The sequence below is a fragment of the Equus przewalskii genome, chromosome 1, assembly GCF_037783145.1.
Source record: "Equus przewalskii isolate Varuska chromosome 1, EquPr2, whole genome shotgun sequence".
In the NCBI taxonomy this organism is placed as follows: domain Eukaryota; kingdom Metazoa; phylum Chordata; class Mammalia; order Perissodactyla; family Equidae; genus Equus; species Equus przewalskii.
Genome location: NC_091831.1, coordinates 161167142 through 161189799, shown reverse-complemented (window position 1 = coordinate 161189799; position 22658 = coordinate 161167142). Strand labels below are relative to the sequence as shown.

The window sequence follows — 22658 nt, the reverse complement described above, 5'->3', positions numbered from 1 at the left end:
TACACCACAAGGCTCCTGTCCTTTTTGGGTGCCCTGCCATTCTCGATGACAGAGCTCATCAGAGGTGATCCAGGCTCCTCTGTGGGTGTGGAATCTGTTGGGCACATTCCCTCCAAATGTTCCCCATCACAGTTTGCCCACGTCCCCTGCGGACCAAGTGGCCTGAAGAGGTTGTTCAGGAGGCAACAGGAGACAGATCCCGGCATCCAGAGCACATTCCTTCTACCTCCTCTCTTTGGGACGCCCCACTTTAGGCCACCTTCCCCAAGTGTCCCCTAGCATAGAGGAAAGCAAGGCAGAGTCGCCCCAACTCCACGATCCCGACCCTCACCCCCTCTTCTCCATGAGGGGCAGCAGCTAGCTCAGCAGCAGGGCCGGGCCCTTCACATTCACGTCCAGGATCTGAAATCAGAGGAGGGGCTGAAGGGAAGCTGTGAGGTTGGGCTCCTCTGCCCGCCTGGGGTCCCGTGGGGAGGAGTTGGGGTCGGAGCTTCTCTTCTCGGTGAGTTCCCGGAGTTGGGGAGTCTGAGGGATCTGAGGCGTCCGCCCGCCCACCGGGAATACTTGTTTTCAGAACCTCCTCGCTGTCGTTCGCTGCATAGACTCTGCAGCACATCAGCCTCCAGAAAAGGAGGTCAGTGCAAACAGTACCAGGAAAGGACGTCAGGCAAGCTGTGTATCGGTGTCTGCTTTAATGAGCAGAGGTGAGATTTCACAAGCCAGCCGCCTGTAAACACCAGCTCTGTGTGGGGCCCTGCTCAGGGGCAGGAGCTGAAATTTGAGTTTCCCATAAAAGCTGGAGGCTGGGCTGGGGAGGGAGGGGGCATAGCTGGACCAGGAAGGCCAGGAATGTGAGAAACCAAGAGACAAAGTGGGGCAGGATCTGGAAGGAGAGAAGGGAGGGGTGGTCAGTGGAAGGAGTCTCCGTGAGGAGGGAATGGCTCACCCTGACCACAGGACCCATCTCTGCAGACGCAGTGTGGGGGTAGGGTCAGGACTGTGCCAGCCCTTCTCAAGGGGGCCCTCAGGACAGCAGGGGCAGCAGGAGCCCCTGGAATGCTTGGTGGATGCTGGCTGGGATGGTGGGCCTAAATGGGGGTCTCTTTTCTCAGCTGTGTCTGCGGACAGGCGAGGTGTCCCCATGATAGCCCAGGGTGGGCTCTGTGGGAAAGCCGGACTGACGGGATCAGAGTGGGTGCCAGTGAGTCCAGATTGTGACAGCCTCAGGTTTCTGAGCCCGGAGACGTGATCTGGCCCAGAGCTGGGTATGTCCCCTCACATCTTGGTTTGGAGCATGGCAGAGAAGGTCTGCGGTATCATTGGCCACCTGGGCAGACTGACCCAGGTGTGCTCTACCCAAAGGAAGCGGGTGCTGTGGCTTGAAGGTAAATGGGTGGCAGCTGGGAACACACGCAGGTGTGCGAGTAGACATGAGAGACAGAGAACCTCACAGCTCTGTGCTCCCTGGGCCTCACCTTGTCCCACACCTGCTCACCGGTCCCCAGGGTGCTCCCCACCAGGGGGTTGATGCCCCTACTGTGCTCCAGGGCCTGGGGGAAGACAGAGGCAGCACAGAGGGTGAGGAAGAGATGAAACTGTGGACCAGAAACTTCCTCCCTCCCCCCACAGTCATCTGGGAGGGCTTGGCTGATCAGAGGTCCCTGCCAGGTGGGTCCTGGAATCATGAACCACTATTCCTGCTGGCTTCACTGGGCCTCCTCCTTGATTTCTCACCCTGAGACTCACTGTGGGGGAATGCTGGACAGTTGCCAAGTCACTTGCATTTCCCCCGAACCTTGCTGGGCTCTCTCCTTTCCCTCTTTATACTTCCAGGCAGACCCCTCTCCTTAGCGCTCCCTCATTTCTGGGAATTGTCACTCTTTAAATCCTGTATACCTGGAGTCTGTTCTCTGGAAAACATATCCGGCCAATTCCCACTCCCCTTCAAGACTCTCTTCAAAAATGACCTTTATGGGTTGGCCCCATGGCGTAGTGGTTAAGTTTGGCACGTTCCCCTTCAGCAGCCCAGGTTCCTGGGTTTGGATCCCAGGCGGGGACCTATACCACTAGTCAGCCATGCTGTGGTGACCCACATATAAAGTGGAGGAAGAGATTGGCAACAGATGTTTGCTTAGGGCAAATCTTCCTCAGCAAAAAAAAACAAAAACCTTTTCTTGGCGAGCCCCCTGAACAGCATCCACTCCCACAGTGACCATGATGAGTCTCCCAGTCTGGCATCTCCCTCACTCCAGTCCACAGAGCTGCCCCATGCCGTGGCCATTGTCCCAGCTTCACAGGGCTTCAGGCATCTGTTCCCTGTGTTCCCTGCAGGGTCCTGTCAGGTGCAGAATTAAGGTTAAGAATATGGGTTTTGGAGTCAGGCAGACTTCAGTTCAAAATCCTCCCTGCCACTTAACCTCACTAGGTGTGTTTCCCACCATAAAGCTGTTGGAACAACATTGAGCGCCTCACATGCTAATGTGCTGGGGTGTTAGTGTGTGTCTGACACACAGTAAATATCCAAGAATATGTTAAGGAAAAGAGCGTTTTGACTTAGAGCCCCTCCTCCCCTGGGCTGGCTGTGTGTGTTCTCACCTCTTCCCCCTCACCGTGGCCACCAGCCGCTCCTGGTCCTCGGCCTTCCCCACATGGCACACGGTGCCCGTCACACTCAGCCCCTCCCCCTGTAGCACTGCCACTGCCCGGTCAAGGTTCTGCTGCTTCCGGCTGCTGACCACCACGTGGGCCCCGTCCTGGGCCAGATGCTGGGTGATGGCGAAGCTGATCCTGCGGGCAGAGACGGCCCTGGTGGCCTCAGCCCTCCCCACCCTCCTCCTGGGAGTCTGATCTTAGGACATAAAATACATTCCCCAGTGTCCCAGTCTCCAAACGAGCAGAAATGAGGAACTGACTTTTACTGAGCACCTCCTATGTAGCAGGCCTCGCGTTATGCTAGCATCCACTCTGTCATCAAGGCATTATTATCCAGTTGTTAGCATATTGTACAGGAGGGTTAAGTAAAGTCACAAACTGCCCAGGTAATAACCTTGCAGCCTGGATTCAAATCCAGGTCTGAGTCCAAAGCATCTGCTCTTTCCACCTTCTCCGCCTCATGGGAAACAGGAGAATTTAATGACAGAGCTTTCCCTTTGCAAGATGCTAATATCCAGAGCTGGGTAAGGGGCAGGGATGTGGGAGAAGGGAATTGACAGCAGATCTCACTCTGCAGTGGGGACACTACGTCCCTTGCAAGGGCCCACGCCAGCCACAACTCGCACTTACTTACCCCTCTGTGGACCCAGTGATCACAGCCACTGTGTCGGCCAGTGCACAGCTCCTGTCTGCCCCACTGCTGTGCATTCTCACTGAGAGAGGGGCCAAGGAGCGAAGAAGAACCCCAAAAGTCCACAACACAGCCCTCAAGCATGGTGGCCAATTTTCAGGCCTCCCTCCTGCTGGACCCAACCCTGGGAAGAAGTCAAAGATGAGTCTCCATTGTGGCGTCTCTGTGACATCTCTGGTGGGTGTCCTAATATCATTTCAACCTCACAGGGGATATACAGAGCTTTTCTCAACCCATTCCCCGGACCAGCTTCCCCAGCACAATGGCCACTCCATCATCAGCGTAAACATGGTCAGGCACACGGCACACACCTAAGTGGTTCTTGCTTGGTGGACCACCAAAATCCCACGCAAGGAGCAGACCTCACTGTCTTCTTAGACTAATTCATTCCTTCCCTCCCTCATCCATTACCTGGTCATGTCCCTTGCATCTCCCTAATATCTCTAGTTTCTGTCCTTCCCTTTATCTTTTGCAGTCACCACCCTAGCCCCAGTCTTCATTTTCTGCTCAGTTTATAGCACCCTCCTTGTTCCCTAGCTCCTCACCTCACCCCAGACCCCAGATTTGTCTTCTCCATGGGTCTCACTGACCACGTTATCCCCTCCTCTCAGAGGGTTCTCATCCAACTGTAGACAAAGCCCAGCCACCCCCCTCTGGCTCTGAAGACTTTCACCCAGGTGCTCTGGGCAGCCCTCAGTCCTCTCGTCCTCCTGACCCCAGGCCACAGTTCATCTTAGGCCCCTCTGCTCAAAGATCCACACTGGGAGTTTCTTATATTTCCCATCAGCCTCATCTCAAAACAACTCTCCCTCCTGGTGCAGGCCTGGCTCTACCTCCTTCCGTTCCAGCATCCCCTGCCTCCTTCAGAAGATTGAAGAATGGTAATAATGATAATAATAGCTCCCTTCTATTGAACATTTCTGGGGTAGGAGCCATGCTAAGCATCCCCCGTGATTTTCTTCTGTTATCTTCTCCTTGGCCCCATGAGGTTGAGACCAGCACTATCACCCTCATTTTAAAGAGGAGGATACTGAGTCTCTGAGAAGTCAGCTAACTTGTGCAAGTTCCCACAGTTCGTAAGGGGAGGAGCACCGGCCTGAACTGAGACCAGTCAGGGCCTAGGATCTGTCCTCTTCATCTCAGCACTTCCCCTCGCTCCTGATGTGGAATCCTTGAGCCAACCTTTCCTGAAGCCCTGCAAATGATCTTTCTATCCTTGATACCCTGAGAAATCACTTCCTTTTGAGCTGTAGAGCACATGTGGGTAAAAATCTGTGAAAGAAAACAGTTCTAAAAATTCATTAACGGGGTTGATTGATATTTCTAAAATCTACTTACACCATATGTTTGTTTGAAGGAGCATCTACTCTTTTTCTGCCTTTCCCTCCTGCCTAAGCCAGGCTCATGCGCAGCCTTCTGTCTGGGCAATTCAACAGGGAGTGCCTGGGGACAGAGGACATAGAAGGCTGCTCTCTGCCCTTGTGACATGCACGGTCTCATTTTGAAAAACGACCCCACTGGAAGTGATTAAAGACCATGTGACCATACGTAATCAGGAGTCCAAATGTCTAATGTAAAGACTGAGGATGACCCCCCGGGGTGGAGGGGCAGGAACGGCTCTGTGCGGGAGGTGGCATGGTCTTGAACCAAGAGGAGGATGTGTTTTGGTGGAGAGGCCTGTGGACGCTGCAGGCACTGCTCACCTGTGAAATGGTGAAGCAAGGGATGTTCACCAGCTAGAACAGAGGGGCAGGTTCTGTGGACTGAATGTTGGTGTCCCCCCAAAATTCCTATGTTGAAACCCTATCCCCAATGTGATGGTATTAGCAGGTAGGGCCTTTGCAAAGCACCAAAGCCCCCAGGAGCAGGGAGCCGGCTTCCCCAGGCAGTGTCTATAAAGGGCTGACACCTAAGCCCTGTCTGCCTGGGCCCCAGGAGTCTGACTGGCTGACAGGCCACTTCCTTAAGCTGCACCATGAGAAGCAGAGCAACAGGGGGCCAAGGCCCTCCACGGGAAATCAAGCCAACTTATCTACAGCAGACCACTCAGGCTCACTTCTCCGTGAGATGCTGAGAGGATGGTCTCCCACTTTTCTTCTTACTGACTCGACTTTGAAAGTTTCCCCGAGAAAGCCTGTTTCTGAACCTCTGCAGTGTGATATGGTGACCACAAAGGAACTTACCTTCTGTGACAATAAAGGATTCATAAGCTTTCCAGGGAATGGAATCCATGAGTTCTCTGGATTCTCTTCTCTCCTTCCGTACATTCCCCCGGTGATCCCAACGTGTATGCCACCCGTATGCCCAGGACGCCCACGTTTGTGTCTCCAGTACAGACCTCCCTCGAACCCCAGGTTAGCAAATTTAAATGCCTACTTGACATCTCCACTAAGATATCTAATGGATATCTCAAACTTAATACACCTGTGATCATTTTAAAACATGTCCACAAATTCCGATATTCTTTCCTTCGAGAAGTGGAGCCTAAAACCTCTGCCCCTCAGTGTGGACTGGTCTCAGTGACTCCTGTCTAATGAGTAGAATAAAGTGAAAGTGATGGTGTGCAGTTCTGTGGACAAGGTCATAAAAAGACACTGTGGCTTCCATCTCGGTTGCTCTCTCTCCCTTTCTTGGATCCCTTGCCCTGGGGGAAGCCAGCTACCCAGTTATGAGGATGCTCAGGCAGCCTGCGGAGAGGCCCATGTAGTGAGGAACTGAGGCCGCCTGCCAACAGCCACGTGGGTGAGCTGTCTTGGAAGTGGATGTTCCAGCCTCAGTTAAGCCTTCAGATGTATGAAGCCCCTGTTGACATTCTAACTGGAACCTGATAGAAACCCTGAGCCAGGACCACCCAGCTAAGCCTCCTGAATTCCTGACCCCCAGAAACCATGAGACAATAAATGGTGGTTTTCGTAAGCCACTGAATATTGGGGTATTTTGTTATGTAACAATAGATAACTAATACAGTATTCCAACTAAACTCATATTTCCCCCAAACCTGCTCTCTCTGTGGGCTTCCTTGCCTCAGAAGACGGTAACTCCATCCTTCCAATGCCCCAGGCTTAAGACTTTGGAGCCATCCTTGGTTCTTCTCTTCGTTTCACACCTCACATCCAATCTGTCAGAAAATCCTGTTGCTTCAGTCTCTCTCTCTATCAAAATGTAACATTGTCACCACCTGCACTGCTACCTCCTAGTGGGAGCCACCTGCATCTCTCGCCCTGCTGCCACCCTTGCCTGCCTGAAGTCGCACCTCAACACAGGAGTCTGAGCGATCCTTGAATCGCGTGGGCCAGAGCCAGTGACTCCTTTACTTAAAACTTGCAGCGGCTCCCCATCCTTCAGAGTAAAAGCCTGTCTTAGTCTGTTGGGGCTGCTATAACAAAAATACTATAGGCTAGGTGGCTTATCAACAACAGAAATGTCTCTCTCCCAGTTCTGGAGGCTGGGAAGTCCAAGATCAAGGTGCCAGCAAGTTTGGTGTCTGGTGAGGGTCCACTTTCTGGTCAAGAGACAGCTTCTTCTCGCTATATCCTCACATGGTAGAAGGGATCTCTCTGGGGTCTGTTTTATAAGGGCGCTAATCCCATTCATGAAGGCTCCACCCTCCCGACCTAAGAATCTCCCAAAGGCCCCACATCCTAATACGAGCAACTTGGGGATTTCAGTGTATCACTTTGGCAGGGACACAAACATTCAGACCATAGCAAAGCCCAAATTCTTACCATCTCTGATAAGGCTCTAAATGATCTGTGTGCCCCCTTGTATCTCTGACCTCACTACTACTCTCCTCCCAGCCACACTGGCCTCCTTATGTTCCTCAAACATGCCAAACACACTCCTGCCTTAAGGCTTCTTCGTTGGCCGTTCCCTCTGCTGAAATGCTTTTCCCTCAGAGATCAATACATGTATCGCCTTCCCTTTCTTCAAGTCTTTGCTTAAATGTCACTTCTCAACAAAGCCCAGGCTGGCCACTCTATTCCCCCTCTCCCTCCAGCACTCTGGATCCCCCTTAAACTGCTTTATGTTTTCTTTCCCACCATACTTATCACCTTCCAACAAACTCTGTAATTTACTTATTTATAGTCTCTTGTTTAATTGTCCATACCCCTTACTAGAACGGAAGCTTCAGGAGAGCACTGGTCTCTGTTTTGTTCACTGATGTATCTCAAGTGCCAACAACAGTGACTGACACATGGTAAGCACTCGATAAATGTTTTTTGAGTGAGTGAATGAACGGACAAATCTACATGTTCCCTCATAAGAACTTTACGCAGTTATCCACTTTTAATCTAAAGCTGTCCATTTCACAGTTATTTCAAACTTGTTTACCTCAAGGAGAAAGACTTAAGAATGCTCTTTGGCTCCTAACATTAGTTACCTGCTAACCTGTACTGATTTTCAGCAAGCAGGAGTGCCAGGAAGCCGTGAGCAGGAGGGAAATCATGACCCTTGGATTCTCAAATTCTCAAGCACTCAGATTAAAGGACAGCAAAGGAGCTGCTGCTGCTGCGGGTGGAATAGACTGTGCCTCCTCAGCGTGCACTGGGAGTCTCAGGAAATTAATCAAGTGTTATAGCAAGAAGAGGTGAGAAACAGCTATATCTGTGGTTTCATCCACCCCTGATCTTCCAAGATGGCATGAAATAGAATAGTGCTGTCCAACAGAAATATAATGCGAGCCACATACTATCATTTCAACATGTAATCAATATAAAAAGTTATTAATGATATATTTTACTTTTTTTCATACCAAGTCTTTGAAATCCAATGTGTATATTACACTTGCAGTAGCTCTCAATTCAGACCAGCCACATTTCAAGTGTTCAGTAGCCACTTGTGGTTAATGACTATCGTATTGAACAGTACAGACATAGAATATTTGTCAGACCAGGACAATATATGAGAGGTGTTCTTGTCGTTGTTCAGAAAATGTGGTCAACTTTGCTGTAACTCATCCTTCTGAGAGTGCTGACAGTAAAGAACATTCTACCAGCTTCCATGGGCATCCACCTAGCTAGAATACTGTATCCTAAATCCAGATCTACACCTGTTGAAGTTGTCCTGTCTCCTGGTTTTCAGGGACATATGATCTAAAAAACACTGCACTAGCACAGAGAAACATGCATTATTTTACTAAAGTTACTAAAATTAGAAATAACCTAGGCTCTTTGCTAACAATCTATGAGAACCTCAGCACCCCACTCAAGACTACAATTCAAAATATAAAGCATAGCTATATGTGCAAGTAACTTTATCGTCTTTTTATAATAGCAGAAAAATGGAAATAACCTAAATTCCTAATAACTTGGAAATGTTGGCCATTTTTCCTTGATGTGATATCATACAGACATTAAAAATGAAGTTTTAAAGTAGTTTATAATAGTGTGGGGGAAATACTTAAGTGAAAATGCTAAGTGGAAAGTCAAGACACAAAATTGAGTAGGCAACTATTGAACCAAAATTGGACCAAAATTATATTAAAATAAAAAATACATAGAGAAAAAAGGCAGAAAGTAAATATACAATAATGAGATGAAGCTAATTTAAGCTGTACATCTGCCTTTCTCCCCACACTATATCACCAGATATTGTGAAAAAAGGTTAAGAGAAAAAGGAAAAGAAAAAATCAATAGCAGTACATGAAACTATGAAGTGGTGTTCTTTTTTTTTTTTTTTTTTTTTGGTGAGGAAGACTGGGCTAACACCTGTGCCAACCTTCCTCTATTTTTTGTATGTGGGATGCCACCACAGCATGGCTTGATGAGCAGTGTGTAGGTCTGCACCCAAGATCCAAACCTGCAAACCCCAGGCCACCAAAGCAGAGTGCATGAACTGAACCACTACACCACCAGGCCGGCCCCTGAAGTGGTGTTCTTAATGGACTAGAATGTATGAGGAATACAGCCATCTTGAGAAATGAAATCACAGCCCAAAATCCTGGAAGAGAGGACTGTGTCAAAAGATGGGAATGGATATGGTGCTCTGCGCCAGGAGGTAGCAGACACAGGGAGGCAGCAGGAGGGCACAGCGGGCAGGGTGCCTCTTTGCAGATGCTGCACTGAAAGGAGGTCTCTTCCTCAGTCTCTACCCTTCTGCCAGGCGGCCATGAGCAAAGGTGTTAACCCCCACTGTGAGTATGGGCGAGAACAGAAGGCTGTGGAACCACTATGTCAGAAGCCAGGAAAGAGATGACAATGCCTCCGTAATGAGAAACACAAAGGAATTTTAGGAACTAGTCATAATATATTAATAATCGCAATAAAAGTGAATGAATTGAATTAACATATTAAGAAGGAGAGTCTTTCAAATTGTGTCTTAAAAAATAGTTGTATACAGTTTACAAAAGAGACACCTAAAACAAAATGATGCAGGACATTTGGAAATAAATCAATAGAGAAAGATACCACGTAAGATGCAAACCAAAAGAAAGCAAATGTAGAAGTGTTGGAATCAGAAAATAAGAGAATTCAAAGTGAAAAGCATTAAAAAGGGCAAACAAGGGTACAGTTTTTTATATTGATAAAAGGTACACTCCATCAAGATAATGTTATGAATCTTTTGAGACCTGGTGATGTGACTTTGAAATTGTCAAATCTCAATCTTAGTAGACGAATTTAACTCACCTGTCTCTGAAACCAACAGTTCAAATAAAAAAGAAATAGGGCTACAGATTAATGCCATTGAGTAGACATATAACGTAGGCCACATATGTAATTTAAATTTTCCTGGTAGCTCCATTAAAAAAAGAAAAAAACAGGTGAAATTACCTTTAATAACATTTTATTTAACCAGATTTATCCAAAAATGTTACTATTAGAATATGAAATAAATATAAAGAGAATTAATTTTTCTTCCAAGTATTTGAAATTAGCATATATTTTACACTTGAAGTCTATCTCGAGCCAGCCCTGATGGCCTAGTGGTTAAAGTTTGGTGCTCTCACCACTTTGGTGGCCTGGGTTCGTTTCCTGGTTGCAGAACCACACCACCTGTCAGGAGCCATGCTGTGCTGCTGGCTCACATAGGAGAACTAAAAGGACTTACAACTAGAAAATACGACCATGCCCTGGGGCTTCAGGGAGGAAAAAAACGGTGGTGGGGGGAGATAGGCAACAGATGTTAGCTTGGGGCGAATCTTTCCCAGCAAAAAAAAGAAAAAAGTCTATCTCAATTTGGCTAACTGTATTTCAAGTACTCATTAGATACATGTGGCAAGTGGCTACTGTATTAGACAGCAAAACTATACATAATTAAATAACACAATTTTTGTCAAAATGCCCTTATTAAAAATTCTTCAGTTTGACAAGAGGTTTTTACATATTGAGGTATGTGGGGTAATTATTTGGGTCCAAAACTGATTTGGCTTAAACTAAAAAGCCTGACCAATGGCCTATCAAACATACATTGTACACCTGCTTTAACCACTAAAGTAAAGGATGTACTCTCTTAAGATAAGAATGCCTACTTCCCTTCCTATACTCTATTGGTAATGCCCTATTGGTCACACTCAGATTGGTCCCTTTCCTGAATCAGGGTCATGTTGACCTGCTAATTTGAAGCTAAATACCTCCTTGAAACTTTGATGAAAATGTATCCTGGGTGTGTTCAATGTATGTTCTTCATTCTAAAAAGATATAAGACTGTACCGAAAACCGGGCTTCTCCAGAATGCTTTCCAAGGCCTTCCCAGGTTATAATCCTCACTCTGGCTCAAGTAAAACTCATCTTATTTCTCTTGTCTTTAGAAAAGTTATTGGTTATTTTGCGTTGACATTTTTAAAGAGTAAATTACAATATAAATTATAAGTATTTAGAGATGAACAATGAGAACATGGCAGATTTTTTTAAGTGCATTGGATATGGTCAAAGCAATACTCAGAAAAAAACACATAGATATATAATTTTAGATTCAGTAATTAGAAATCATTTAAGAAAGACAGAAAATTATAAAAGCCTGTTTTCAACCCAAGAAGCTACTAAAAGAATAGCAAATAAATTCAGAGGAGAAGGAAGGACATAAAAAAGATAAAGGCAGAAATTATTGAAATTAGAAAGCAAATCAACAGTAGAGTTGAAATGAAATGTACCAAAACATTAAAAGTAATTTTTTTGAGGTGATGGAGTTCCAGATGTTTGTTTGCCCTTGACTTTCTATTTTGCTTCCCTAAGTTTTCTGAGAATAGTATTGCTTATTTAATTTAAAAAATCCTCTTTTTTAAAAAAAGATCCTGTAACACTTAACCACAGAGGACTTTGAAAGACTATCTACAAATGGCAACACACTGAAGTTCCAGTTGTAAAATCTGCTTTTAAAATTTGGTGACTTTGAGTAAGTGGCACACTTAAAGCCATTGGGCAAATTATATGAAAACTGGCCTGTTCTTAGATTTGCTGAAAGATTGCTATGGTCCTAACTAGCTGTGGAGCCTTCAGCCGCACTTCTGAGACAGAATCAGGACAGGACTCTGCTCCTCACCCTTAGCCATCAGGTTGGGCACCTCCCAGCCCTGCTGTTTTCAAAGTCAAGATGTAAACCCGCAATGGCTTGTTCTGCTTACTGCAACCCTGAAGCAATTAATTGCAAAGGAGTCAGTTGTCAAGAAAGGGATTTATTCAATTAACCAGCAAAATTGGAAGACGGCGGACTCATGTCCCAAAGACCATCTTAAACAAGCACATAATCTTGAGGCAGTTATCCAGGGACTGGTGGGCTATGAAGGAAGGGCTCAGGAACACTGACCATCTGGCATTGGTGACTAGAGATGCCACCAGGTCTTTCAGTTGTTATCAGTGAGGGATGCCAGCATAGATGTTCTTCTCTGAGGAGGTCACCATGTTCCTAAGAAACTCAAAAGAACAAAGTTATCATCTATCACTGTTGGGAGTTACATGAGTCAGCCAAGATTACTTCCCAGAGGGTAGCTATTTATCTCCTAGGCTACCTGCAAGGTAAAACATACACAGCTTGCGTGAGTTAGTCAGGTTATTCTAAGTTACAGCATGACTTTCCTTATGTCAACCTTGTTTCAGGCCAGCATCAAACATAAGCAACCTTCCAAGTGCAAACTTCCCACCAAAGCTGTCAACCCCAACTGCCACATGCACACAGAGCCCGGAGATGACCGCTAGATGACCTTCTGGGGCAGCGGTAGTGAGAAACAGCACCATGTTGGACCTACTGGGCAGGCACAGGGACTGCAACCCCGAGGGGGCTCCTACAGCCACAGCACCGGGAAGAGGGAAGCAGAATGCCTCTGGAGGCCGAGAATCCTGACAGCAGTGCCCTCCCCTCACTCCATAAAAGACTCAGGACGGCTCCCTTCGGAGAGTCAGCCAGAGAGCCTCTTCTCCTGTGCTGTCTCCCTGTCCTGGAGCATAAGTCCCAATAAAACCTTGTCTGAGATTTTGGTCGGGCCTTTTGTCGATTTCTATTACACAGAGAGACTAAGAACCTGGGGTCAGTATCTCTTCCTAGACATAGGGATGACAAATAAAAATGGCAAGCAATAGGATATATTGGAGAATATGAGGAAGCCATTTGGTGTAAACCTAATTCGGCCTGACCTTGTCTTTCCAAAAGGGCCTGACCATGGCTGTTGAGCGTGCATTGTATATCTGCTTTAGATATCCCCTATGGCAAGAACAAAGGCCCTTGAGATAAAGGTGCAACTTCCCTCCCCCTCCCAACGTTGGCATCTCCTTAAGGATTAAGCATCTTTCCTTAGGCTAGAAACTGATTGCTCCTCACCTGTGACCACCCAGCTTGAGACAATAGACTTGCTCCCTGCTACGCCCACCAAGATAGCAGACCCACTACCTGCTGTGTCCATCAAGTGCTGTGCTGACAGGGCAATCTTGTGACTATTGTGGGAGGGACATTTCAATCATATGTGAAATGGTCCTGTTTGGGGGTATATAACCACTCTGTATACCTCACTTCTTTGGTGCCCTTTCTTCCTTCGGGAAGAAAGGCCCTGGGCCATGGTCCTCAGATTTCAGCTCAGAATAAACTCACCCAAATTTTCATTTATAGATTGGTTATGGATTATTTTCGTCGACAGGGATCAGTAGGAGAACTGTAGAAGGAGGCATTTAAGGGCTACGCTCAGGCTTTCTCCCCCTCACAAAAGATTCCTATGGAGCCCTGGCCCAGCCTGACCTTGTGTTCTGAGGAGAGGAAGGCCAGGGGCTCTGAGAATGTAGAGTAGCTGGCCCCGGGAATGTCTCTGGTGGCTATTGGCTTCCTCAATCTGGACTGGAGATTTGGCCTTTTATCCTCAGGGATTGAAAAAACAAAACAAAAATAGAGGAGGAGGAAGTTAGCATTCCCTTTGATAAGGACCTAGTACCCAAAGGATATCCAGGCAAGGCCAGAACTGAGTCCTTAGAAAGTGCAATCATGTGCCCCTGCGTGCACGCGCAGACACACACCTAACGCGTTCTAGGTGGGGCTATGAGGAGCCCCTCCCAGGCCGCAGTCTGGTGCTCAGGTGGTGATCAGTGCAAGTCACTAAGCCATAGGTTCTACCTCCACAATCCTGGCATTTTGCAGAGCAGGGAGAAAGCTAGGCAGAGGAAAATTTTTGTCTGCAGAGTCCCAGCCCTGCAGGGATTGTCCCACCCAGATTTCCTTGGAAATAAGATGCCTTTCTGGAGAGCACAGAACCTTCTCTGAGACGTGGGTCCTAAGGACCTTTCTCCAATTCATAGAAGGGGAGCTTTGTAACTGCAGCAGCTCCTCGCTGTAGATTCTCAGACACTGTCTCCCATGGGCACAGGCATTTAAAAGTTAATTTCAACCCCCATCTGTTCTCTCCTCCTTCTTCCTCCTCCTCCAGAATAGTCCCCTTGAGCTCAGCCTCCCCTCTCTACTCCACCTCCTAGTCTTCTTGTTGGGTCATTAGAGCTTCAGAACAGACCTTTGGTTTGCACCAGTGCACACACACGAACACATCTCAGACCCCAATAAAGGCCAACCCTCCGAACTGTCTACAACTGGCTCCATCAGGCACAGAGCCCTTGTCTTGGAGTAGAAGCAGGAAGGGAAGCCGAAGTAGGGGGTCATGGCATAATGGGACCCTATGATTGTTGGAAAGCCCCAAGAGGGAATGGGTAGAAAGATAGGGGAGGATAATGCGTCATCCATGGGAAGATTTTAGGAGTTATGTGTGCCCCACATCAAGAGTGTTGTTTGATGCTGAAGCCACCAGCACAATCACGGTTCTCCATTTAACTCAATGCACTTTTGTAATGACTGTAATTGTCTATTTCAGTTGGTAACATACTTACCTGTGTTTCTGACACTGCACATTAAATTCCTTCAGGGTGGTGACTGAGTATTCTGAGTGGTATGCCACCACACCCAGAACATTGTTATGCAATTCTAGCTGATTGACAGACTAACAGAACAAACTGTACATTCAGTGAAAGAACTCTTGTTCTCTGCAGAAGCACCAATGTCCCTTCCTGTGCAATGAGTTTTTCCAACACCTTTTCCTTGAATATCTAGTTTTTACAGCTTTGCAGTTGATCCCAGTGTTCTGTGGTGGCTTGCTTAGTTTTATAACTGAAAGTCTAAGTAGATATTTCAGTAACAAGCTTCCAGGCGACAAAGTATTTTACCATCCAGCACTCAAAGTGTTTTGAAACTAATGTTTTTTCGTCTGTTTTGTTTTTACCCTTACCATTGTATCCTGAGTAGTCTTCATGGTACTATATAGTCTTTAAAAATATAATTTTTAAAAGATATGTATGCCAACTCATAGATGGTCTACAATTAATTTAAAAAGTTCCCTGTTGTTGAGTTATTTATGTTGTTTTCAGTTTTTCCTTATTATATATGTTGACGAAAATAATCCATAACCAATCTATAAATGAAAATTTGGGTGAGTTTATTCTGAGCTGAAATCTTAGGATTATAACCCGGGAGAGTCTTTCCACAAAGGAAAAGAGCACTCCAAAGAAGTGGGGGTACACAGGGTGGTTATATACCCTCAAAGAGGGTGTTTCACATATAATTGAAATGTCCCTCCCACAATAGTTACAAGATTGCCCTGTTGGCACAGCACTTGATGGACACAGCAGGTAGTGGGTCTGCTATCTTGGTGGGCGTAGCAGGGAGCAAGTCTATTGTCTCAAGCTGGGTGGTCACAGGTGAGGAGCAATCAGTTCCTAGCCTAAGGAAAGAGGCTTAATCCTTAAGGAGATGCCAACGTTGGGAGGGGGAGGGAAGGTGCACCTTTATCTCAAGGGCCTTTTGCTCTTGCCATAGGGAATCTCTAAAGCAGATATACAATGCATGCTCAAGGCCTCCGTCAGACCCTTTTGGAAAGACAAGGTCAGGCCGAATTAGGTTTACACCAAATGGCTTCCTCATATTCTCCAATATATCCTATTGCTTGCCATTTTTATTTGTCATATACAATGCCGTGTTCGTTCTTGTTGATAAAGCTTTGCTTTCCCACTTGATTAAATCTTTAGGCTAAAGGCAGATAAGTAGAATTGCTGGGAGACAGGTATGAATATTTTAAAGTCTTAACGCAGCTGTCAAACTGCTTTTCAGAAAGTCTGTACCACTTTACTCTCCCAATAGCAGCGTATAAGGACCCGTTTCTTTCACTATTGGTAACACTGGCTATTTAAGTTTTGCTTATTTGGGTATTGGTGTGTATAGAAATTCAAAGAGAATTTGTAAGCCCAGTAATGGCCATGTCTGGGTTATGTAGCGACGCAAAAATCATCAGGCTGCCATTGTATTTAGGGCATAACAGTTCATGACTACTGCATCTTCTTCCGGAATTGTAAAATTTCATCAGTTGACCACATCCTCTTTAAACGCATTGTCTTCTAGCATCCATTATTGCTGACAAGAAATCTGATGCCTATCTATTTCTCACTCTTTTTTATATCACCTACTTTTCTGTCTGTGCAATAAGTGGATGAAAAGTTGGATAAATTATAGCATACCCATTCAATAGATTATTATGCAGCTTTTCAAAAGAATAAATCATGCATATATTGTTTAATTGAATGGATGTTCCTTATATATTATCAAGTGGGAAAAGCAAATTGCCGAGAAATGTATACCATTTTTATAAAAACAAACATCAACAACAAAACTCTATGTATTTATAATCATATTCTGCATATATTTTTGAGTGTAGAGAAAGGAGCAAAAAGGTAGAAACCAGGCTGCTGTTTTAGATTCCTTTTCGTTTAGGAGAAAAGGTGAATATTACGGGGTACATTAATGATGTTATTGCATATTTGTTTAAATTTGAATTTTCTTTACTACTAGAGGTCAGATATTTTATGTTAATTGATCATTTGATTATATTCTTCTGTAAATTTTCTGTTCATATTTTTCCCATTATTCTATTGGATTGTTTGGGGTTTTTTTGGGAATCAGTTTATAGGATATCCACCTATTTTATTCCTATGAACACTGTGATCAATTAGCCCCTGCCAAAGATCTCCGTGGACCAAGGCAATCCATTACTGATACATCCCCATTGCTCTTTACGATAGATACACTTACCTCGTCTTTGGACGTTATACAAGAACAGAAGATATAGGGACCAGCCACTACCCGAGGGCTGAAATACAGCCCTCAAGGAAGAAAGAAATCTGGAAGAGGGTCCCCTCCTCCCAGGACTTTGATCCAGATATGGTTGGAGAGAACATGCCTATGGCTCACTGGATGGTGAAGTTTTCTGAGGTACCATGCCAGGAAGAAGTACTGGAAAGTCACTGCCTGGGGTGCCAAAGGGAGCTATCTCAGGAAGGTTCCGTGCCTCAGAACTGACTGCAAAGCCATCAAGGAGGTGCTGGTGGAAGCCATATACACAGAGGTGCCACGCTATTGGAAGTCACTGGAAAACTGCTTTTTGGAGTGCCAGGAGGAGCTGTGTGGGCGGAGGTGCTGTGCTGCAAGAGCCTGCTGGAACAGGAAAAAATACCCCTTCCTCCTCCAATGTCGCTCCAGTGCCCTGTGCTAATGAAGTTGAACATCACGCGAGCTGACAACAGGGCAGTGATTCAGTACCACAAGCAGGGCAGATTTGGATTTGGAGCAGAAAGGCAACAGATTTATAACTGATACAATCAACTAATGACCTCCACCTTATTCTAGTCACTTCAGAGCTATGTGGATGCTTTTTGTACTTATATACTATTATTTCCGTGATGTCTCAAGAGTGAGCGGAGACCAACTCGTGTATTCAATCTGCCGTCTAGAACAGGAAGCTTCATTTTTTAAAAAGTCTTTAAAGCAGAGTTGGGAAAATATGAAGCACTGACAGTACCATGGTTTTTGAAATTAGATCGCTTGAGTTTTAATTCACCATTAGCTGAATAGCCCGATTGTTGAGCCTAAAACACAGGTAGCCTAACTTCAAAAGCCACGCTTCTGTATGAAATTTCTCTGTCTAAAATAAAAATAATGCCTTCCTGACAGTGTGACTGAATTGATTAAGTGATCTAATCGTGTGAAAGTGCCCAGATAGTGACTGACAATAAAAAGTGCTTGACAAACGTCGAGTGAGTGAATGGCAATCAATAAGTAATATTTTCCCTTCCCTTCCATCTTCCTGATAGATGTGACTGGGAAGGCTGGTAGGCAGTTGACAGATGCCAAAAGTTGTTTTTCTTTTTACCATTTTCTTAAAATTACTGAGCATTTAATATGCACCAAGTGACGTGCCTAGCCCTGAGAATACACAGATAAATAACTCAGGGTCTCGTCCCTCAAAGAATTCACATCTACTGGACGTGACTGATAAGTAAATACGTATTTCAACATGGTGTGGTATGTGCTGTGATGGAAATAAATGTAAGGTGTGATTGTAATATGTCGTCAAGGTTACCAACCCAAACTGGGTGGTCTGAAAGACTAATCTTAGATTGCATCTGGAAGGATAAGTAAGTTAGCAAGATAAAGAAGAATGCGTTTTCAAGGCACAGGAGGTACGTATGAAAATACATGGGGTAGGAGAAAGCATGGCATACTTGGGGAAGTTAGAATATTTAGTAAGGCAAAAGCATAGAAAGAGAGTTGAAGTGGTAAAATACTAAGGTGGAAAGGAAGGGCAAGCAATGAGATTCGTAGCAGAAAAGTGATGTGCTTCCCATTTACATTTAGAAGAAATCTTCTGCCACATTTGGAGAAAGGATTGAAGAGAAATGAGCCTAGAGATGAGGAGAACATTAGAAAGTTGCAGCAGTAACTTAAGTGAGAAATTACAAGGACCTAAATCAGGGCCTTAACCACCGTGACTCCATTCGCCGTTGAGGTCCAGGGATTGATGCTCCTGGAGTCATGCAATGGAGAACCTACAGAGTCCTGGACCAAACTAAGGCAAGGGCAGTAAGCTATGCAGCTACAGATTTGAGAAATATTTGTTAAACATAATTGACAGAACTTGATGAGAGGGTAAAGAAGAGGAGGACTCAGCAATGATGCTCAGATTTCTAACAAAGGCTTAAATATGCTACCGGTCACTGTGATTGGAACGCTAGAAGTAGGGCATATTTGGGTAGGTAAACAATGAGATTAGATTTGGGAGCTGTTGTTTTTGAGGCCTCTGAAGCACATCTGAGAGAAGATGTCCAGTGGGCCATGGATGATGAGTTCAGCGATCAAGAGACTCTAACGATAAAGATCTTGAAGTAGTTGGTGTGTGAGTAGCAACAAAAGCTCTGGAAGTGAATGGATCACCCAGGGAGAAGTTGTTTCATGGACCGTAAGAGGGCAAGAACATGACACTGAGGAACATTGTAGAGATAAGCACTGGTCTGGAAAGGAGATTAAGGAGAAACGAAAAACTAGGAAGAACAAAAACAAAAAGAACAGTGTCTCTTAAAAGTCAGTAGAGGGGGATTTCAAGAAAAAAAAACATTATAAACAGCATCAAATTCAGTAAAGAGATCCAGGAAGGTAAACATCGAAAAGGGTTCATCAGATTTAGAAACTAGAAAGTCAATGGTGAATGGAAAGAGCAGTTACAGAGGAGTCATGGGACACAGCCAGGCTGCCATATGTGAAAGACTGAATGGTTAGCTACTATACGAGGCAGGACCCTTTCTGGTGCAAGTGTCAGAAATCCAACTGAAACTTACTTAACAAGAAAGGGATTTATTGTGTCATGTAAATGGAAAAATACAGGATAGAGTTGGCTTCTATCAAAGTTATTACTAGTTCCAGGGACTCAAAAATTTCTTTTAAAGATGGTCAAGATCTCTATCTATCTCTATAAATCCTTTTTCTTCCTCTTCTTTCCATTTCTCAACTCTGTTTAAATCTGTGTGTTGGCCTCATTAGCTGCTTCTTCAGATGGACTTCTTCCAAGAAGCACTGTAGATAGCTACCCAATTTCAAATACTCTCAGAATCATAAAATCAGAAGAATGAGAAAATCTTAGCTCTAGGACAAGTCCAGCAAGAATTCCATTTGGTCCATCTTAAGTCATGTGCCCGTCTCTGAACCAGTCCCTGTTTCCAGGTGAATAGAGTGTTCTAATAGTGTAGCCTATATCCAGGGACTGATATTTCCCCAAAAGATGAGATTCTAGATAGAGAAACAATATATGTTTGCCATATTCCACCCCTTAGCTGTTTAGCACTCCAACTTCCCGTACATGCAGTATCAACAATGTCCCCACTTGATAGGATGCAACTAACCCATTTACACATGAAAATGCACCAATTCTTAAAAAGAACCAATCGTCAGGTCTAGTTATTGTGTCCACTCCAAATCTGAAATATGGACATTCCTCTTCTAATACGACTCCTATGACTATGCAACCTATGATTAATGGATACATTTAATCACTCCTGACAGATCGAAAATAATAGAGGGAAAAAGAAAAAAAATCAGTTTAAAAAAAGCTATTAACTGGAAAAGAAAAAGAAACAAACAGCAGTCAGCAATCCAAAGGATATACTTCTGGCAGGGATAGGATGGAGCTCTTATCTTGGCAGAGGAGGGAGTTTATTAGTCAGCCGGTAGGGCTGCCTGCAGGCTTGCCCACTAGAAGAACTTTTTTGCCCATTGCTCTCCAGGGCCATGCCTGGGAGAGGTATGGAAGAGAATCACAGAGGAGGAGTCGCTAGTAGAGACACAGCTTCTTTAGTAGCTCTCTTCCTGCTGGCCCCTCTGTGAGATGTGGGGGACTCGGGTCACCTTTAAGGCAAGGAAACATAGGCTCCCATTTTGTCCGGGCCTGAGGTTTCACTGATAATCAACTCCCCCAAACTCTACAGCATTAGAACCTTATGGTTCACAGGTCTGGACCCCGCCCTCACTGTTCTACTCTTAGCTATAAACCTTGGAACTCTGCCCTTAGTCCCAGACCTAAATCCACTTGTTTCCCTCTTGGTTTTGTGAAACAATCAATGAGGCAGAATAATCTGCACCTGTGACGAAGCTGCAGCCGTTGGCTGGCCCTGGCCCCAATACGAAGGATTACCTAAACCAGATAGTTCAAGGAAGGAGGTGTGTGAGAAGGGCCCAGGGAATCTGGCTGTGTTCATTTCTCTGGCCTCTCAGGTGTTCCAATTTTATCCAATGTTGTGTTTTCCACCTCCTTGCTTTTTATGCTAACATTAGAACAGAGTAGACATTCTGGGTTTTCCAGTTGTGCAAGAAGCATGAGTAACTGGGCCTTGGAAATCTTGCCACAGGCTTAGGTATCTCTATTAACAAAGCTGTATGCTGTCCCCTTTCTGCTTTCGGCCAGGTCAGCTCAGATCAAAGCTTGTCTCTGTTTTTTAAACCTTACTAAAAGCCACAAGAAACAGCCAGTATTTTCTAACATCCTGCTATTTTTCTACCATGTTTCCTAAAGCTCCAGCTTCAACAGACCTTTGGTCTGAGACAGCTAAGCTGCAGTAAGAGTCTAACCAGCTACGTCACTATCACATAACAGAAAGAGGCCTCTCACTCAGCCAATTTCACATTTTGGAGTCTCTATCCTTTTAAATCTTGATTTGATTCAAAGGTACTTCTTTCTGTCTTATTTTTAGAAACACCCAATAGCTTGCAGTGCAAAGAAATGTAGAATTTAATTGGGCTTTAAAATTTAAAACCTTTTTCAAGGCTACTAGACAATGATGAACTTTGCAGATAGATTGACTTGTAATCGAGCTCCTACAGAGAATGTTGGATGGCGATGAGGGCCAGGAAGAAAAATGAAGCCAGGAAGAGGAGTATGTAGAGGGGTGTAGTCTTAAAAAGGGTGTCACTATGAAGGTGGCATTTCAATAAAGACCTGGATGAGGTAAGGTTGCAAAGCATGCAGGTCTCTGGGGAAAGAGTATTCCCAGGAGGGAGATGAGCAAACACAATTGTCCTAAGGCCAGAACAAGCCTGCCCAGCTCAAGGAGCAGCAGAAGGACAAGATGGTTGAAGCCAAGTGAGCAAGTGGAGAATGGCAGGAGACACATAATTTACTTAGCAGTTTCCTTATTCGGAGGCATTCAGGCTGTTTCCAATATTTTGATTTTATAAACAATTTTGCACTCAACATTTCATAAATTATTTCTTTAGTATAGACTCCTATAAGTGGAATTCCTGGATTAAATGGATTGACATTCTTGACTCATAATGTCAAACTGGTTTCCTGAAAATTTGTAGAGTTGCCACTTCCACTAAAAATGTGTGAATGTACTCATCTCATCTCTCATCACCATCGAGTGTTGTCCTTTTCAAATCTTTTTCAATTCGATGGGCAAAAATGGTAATGCCTTGTTGTTTTCATTTATAGTTCCTTGATTACTAATTAAGTTGAATTTTTTCATATTTTTATTGGCCAGTTAGATTTCCTTGTTATGCACTGTTTTTCATAAATTTTACCCATTTATCTACTTAGGCATTAGTATTTTTCTTATCACTTTCAACAATTTCTTTGGTAAACCTATTGTCTTAATCACTTTGGGCTGCCATAACAAAGTACTATAATGGTCCTTGAGAGTATTATGCTAAGCGAAATAAGTCAGAGGGAGAAAGTCAAATACCGTATGATCTCACTCATAAATAGAAGATAAAAACAACAAACACGTAGAGACAGAGGTTGATTGGTGGTTACCAGAGGAGAAAGGATGAGGGAGGAGGGTGGAGAGAGTGATTAGGTGCATGTGTGTGGGGATGGATGGTACTTAGTCTTTGGGTGGTGAACATGATATACTCTCCAGAGAAATTGAAATATAATGATATATATCTGAAATTTATATTATGTTATAAACCAATGTTACCTCAATTAAAAAATAAAACAAAAAACAATTAAATAAATAAAAACAAAGTACCATATACTGGATGG

At 44.7% G+C, this 22658-nt stretch overlaps 1 protein-coding gene and 1 long non-coding RNA gene across 2 annotated transcripts; both read right to left on the bottom strand.

Moving 5' to 3' along the window:
- Positions 1 to 357: 357 nt before the first annotated feature.
- LOC103540839 (dehydrogenase/reductase SDR family member 2, mitochondrial-like) lies at positions 358 to 3762 on the bottom strand. The gene is made up of 5 exons (XM_070628952.1): positions 3755 to 3762; positions 3287 to 3418; positions 2610 to 2787; positions 1476 to 1550; positions 358 to 402 (listed from the first exon to the last, which is right to left on the bottom strand). The coding sequence occupies exons 1-5, from the start codon at positions 3760 to 3762 to the stop codon at positions 358 to 360; spliced, it is 438 nt and encodes a 145-aa protein (XP_070485053.1).
- An 8179-nt stretch (positions 3763 to 11941) lies between these two features.
- On the bottom strand, positions 11942 to 20874 carry LOC139084326 (uncharacterized). The gene is made up of 2 exons (XR_011541679.1): positions 16883 to 20874; positions 11942 to 12184 (listed from the first exon to the last, which is right to left on the bottom strand). It is a non-coding gene; the product is annotated as an uncharacterized lncRNA (long non-coding RNA).
- Between the last annotated feature and the right edge of the window lie 1784 nt (positions 20875 to 22658).

Excerpts from the sequence above, each read along its gene's own strand:
- LOC103540839 (XM_070628952.1), bottom strand. Across the intron at positions 2,788-3,286 it reads ATCACTGGGTCCACAGAGGG|GATCAGCTTCGCCATCACCC; the intron begins GTAAGTAAGTGC and ends CTCTGCCCGCAG. Across the intron at positions 403-1,475 it reads GTGAGCAGGTGTGGGACAAG|ATCCTGGACGTGAATGTGAA; the intron begins GTGAGGCCCAGG and ends CTCTGATTTCAG.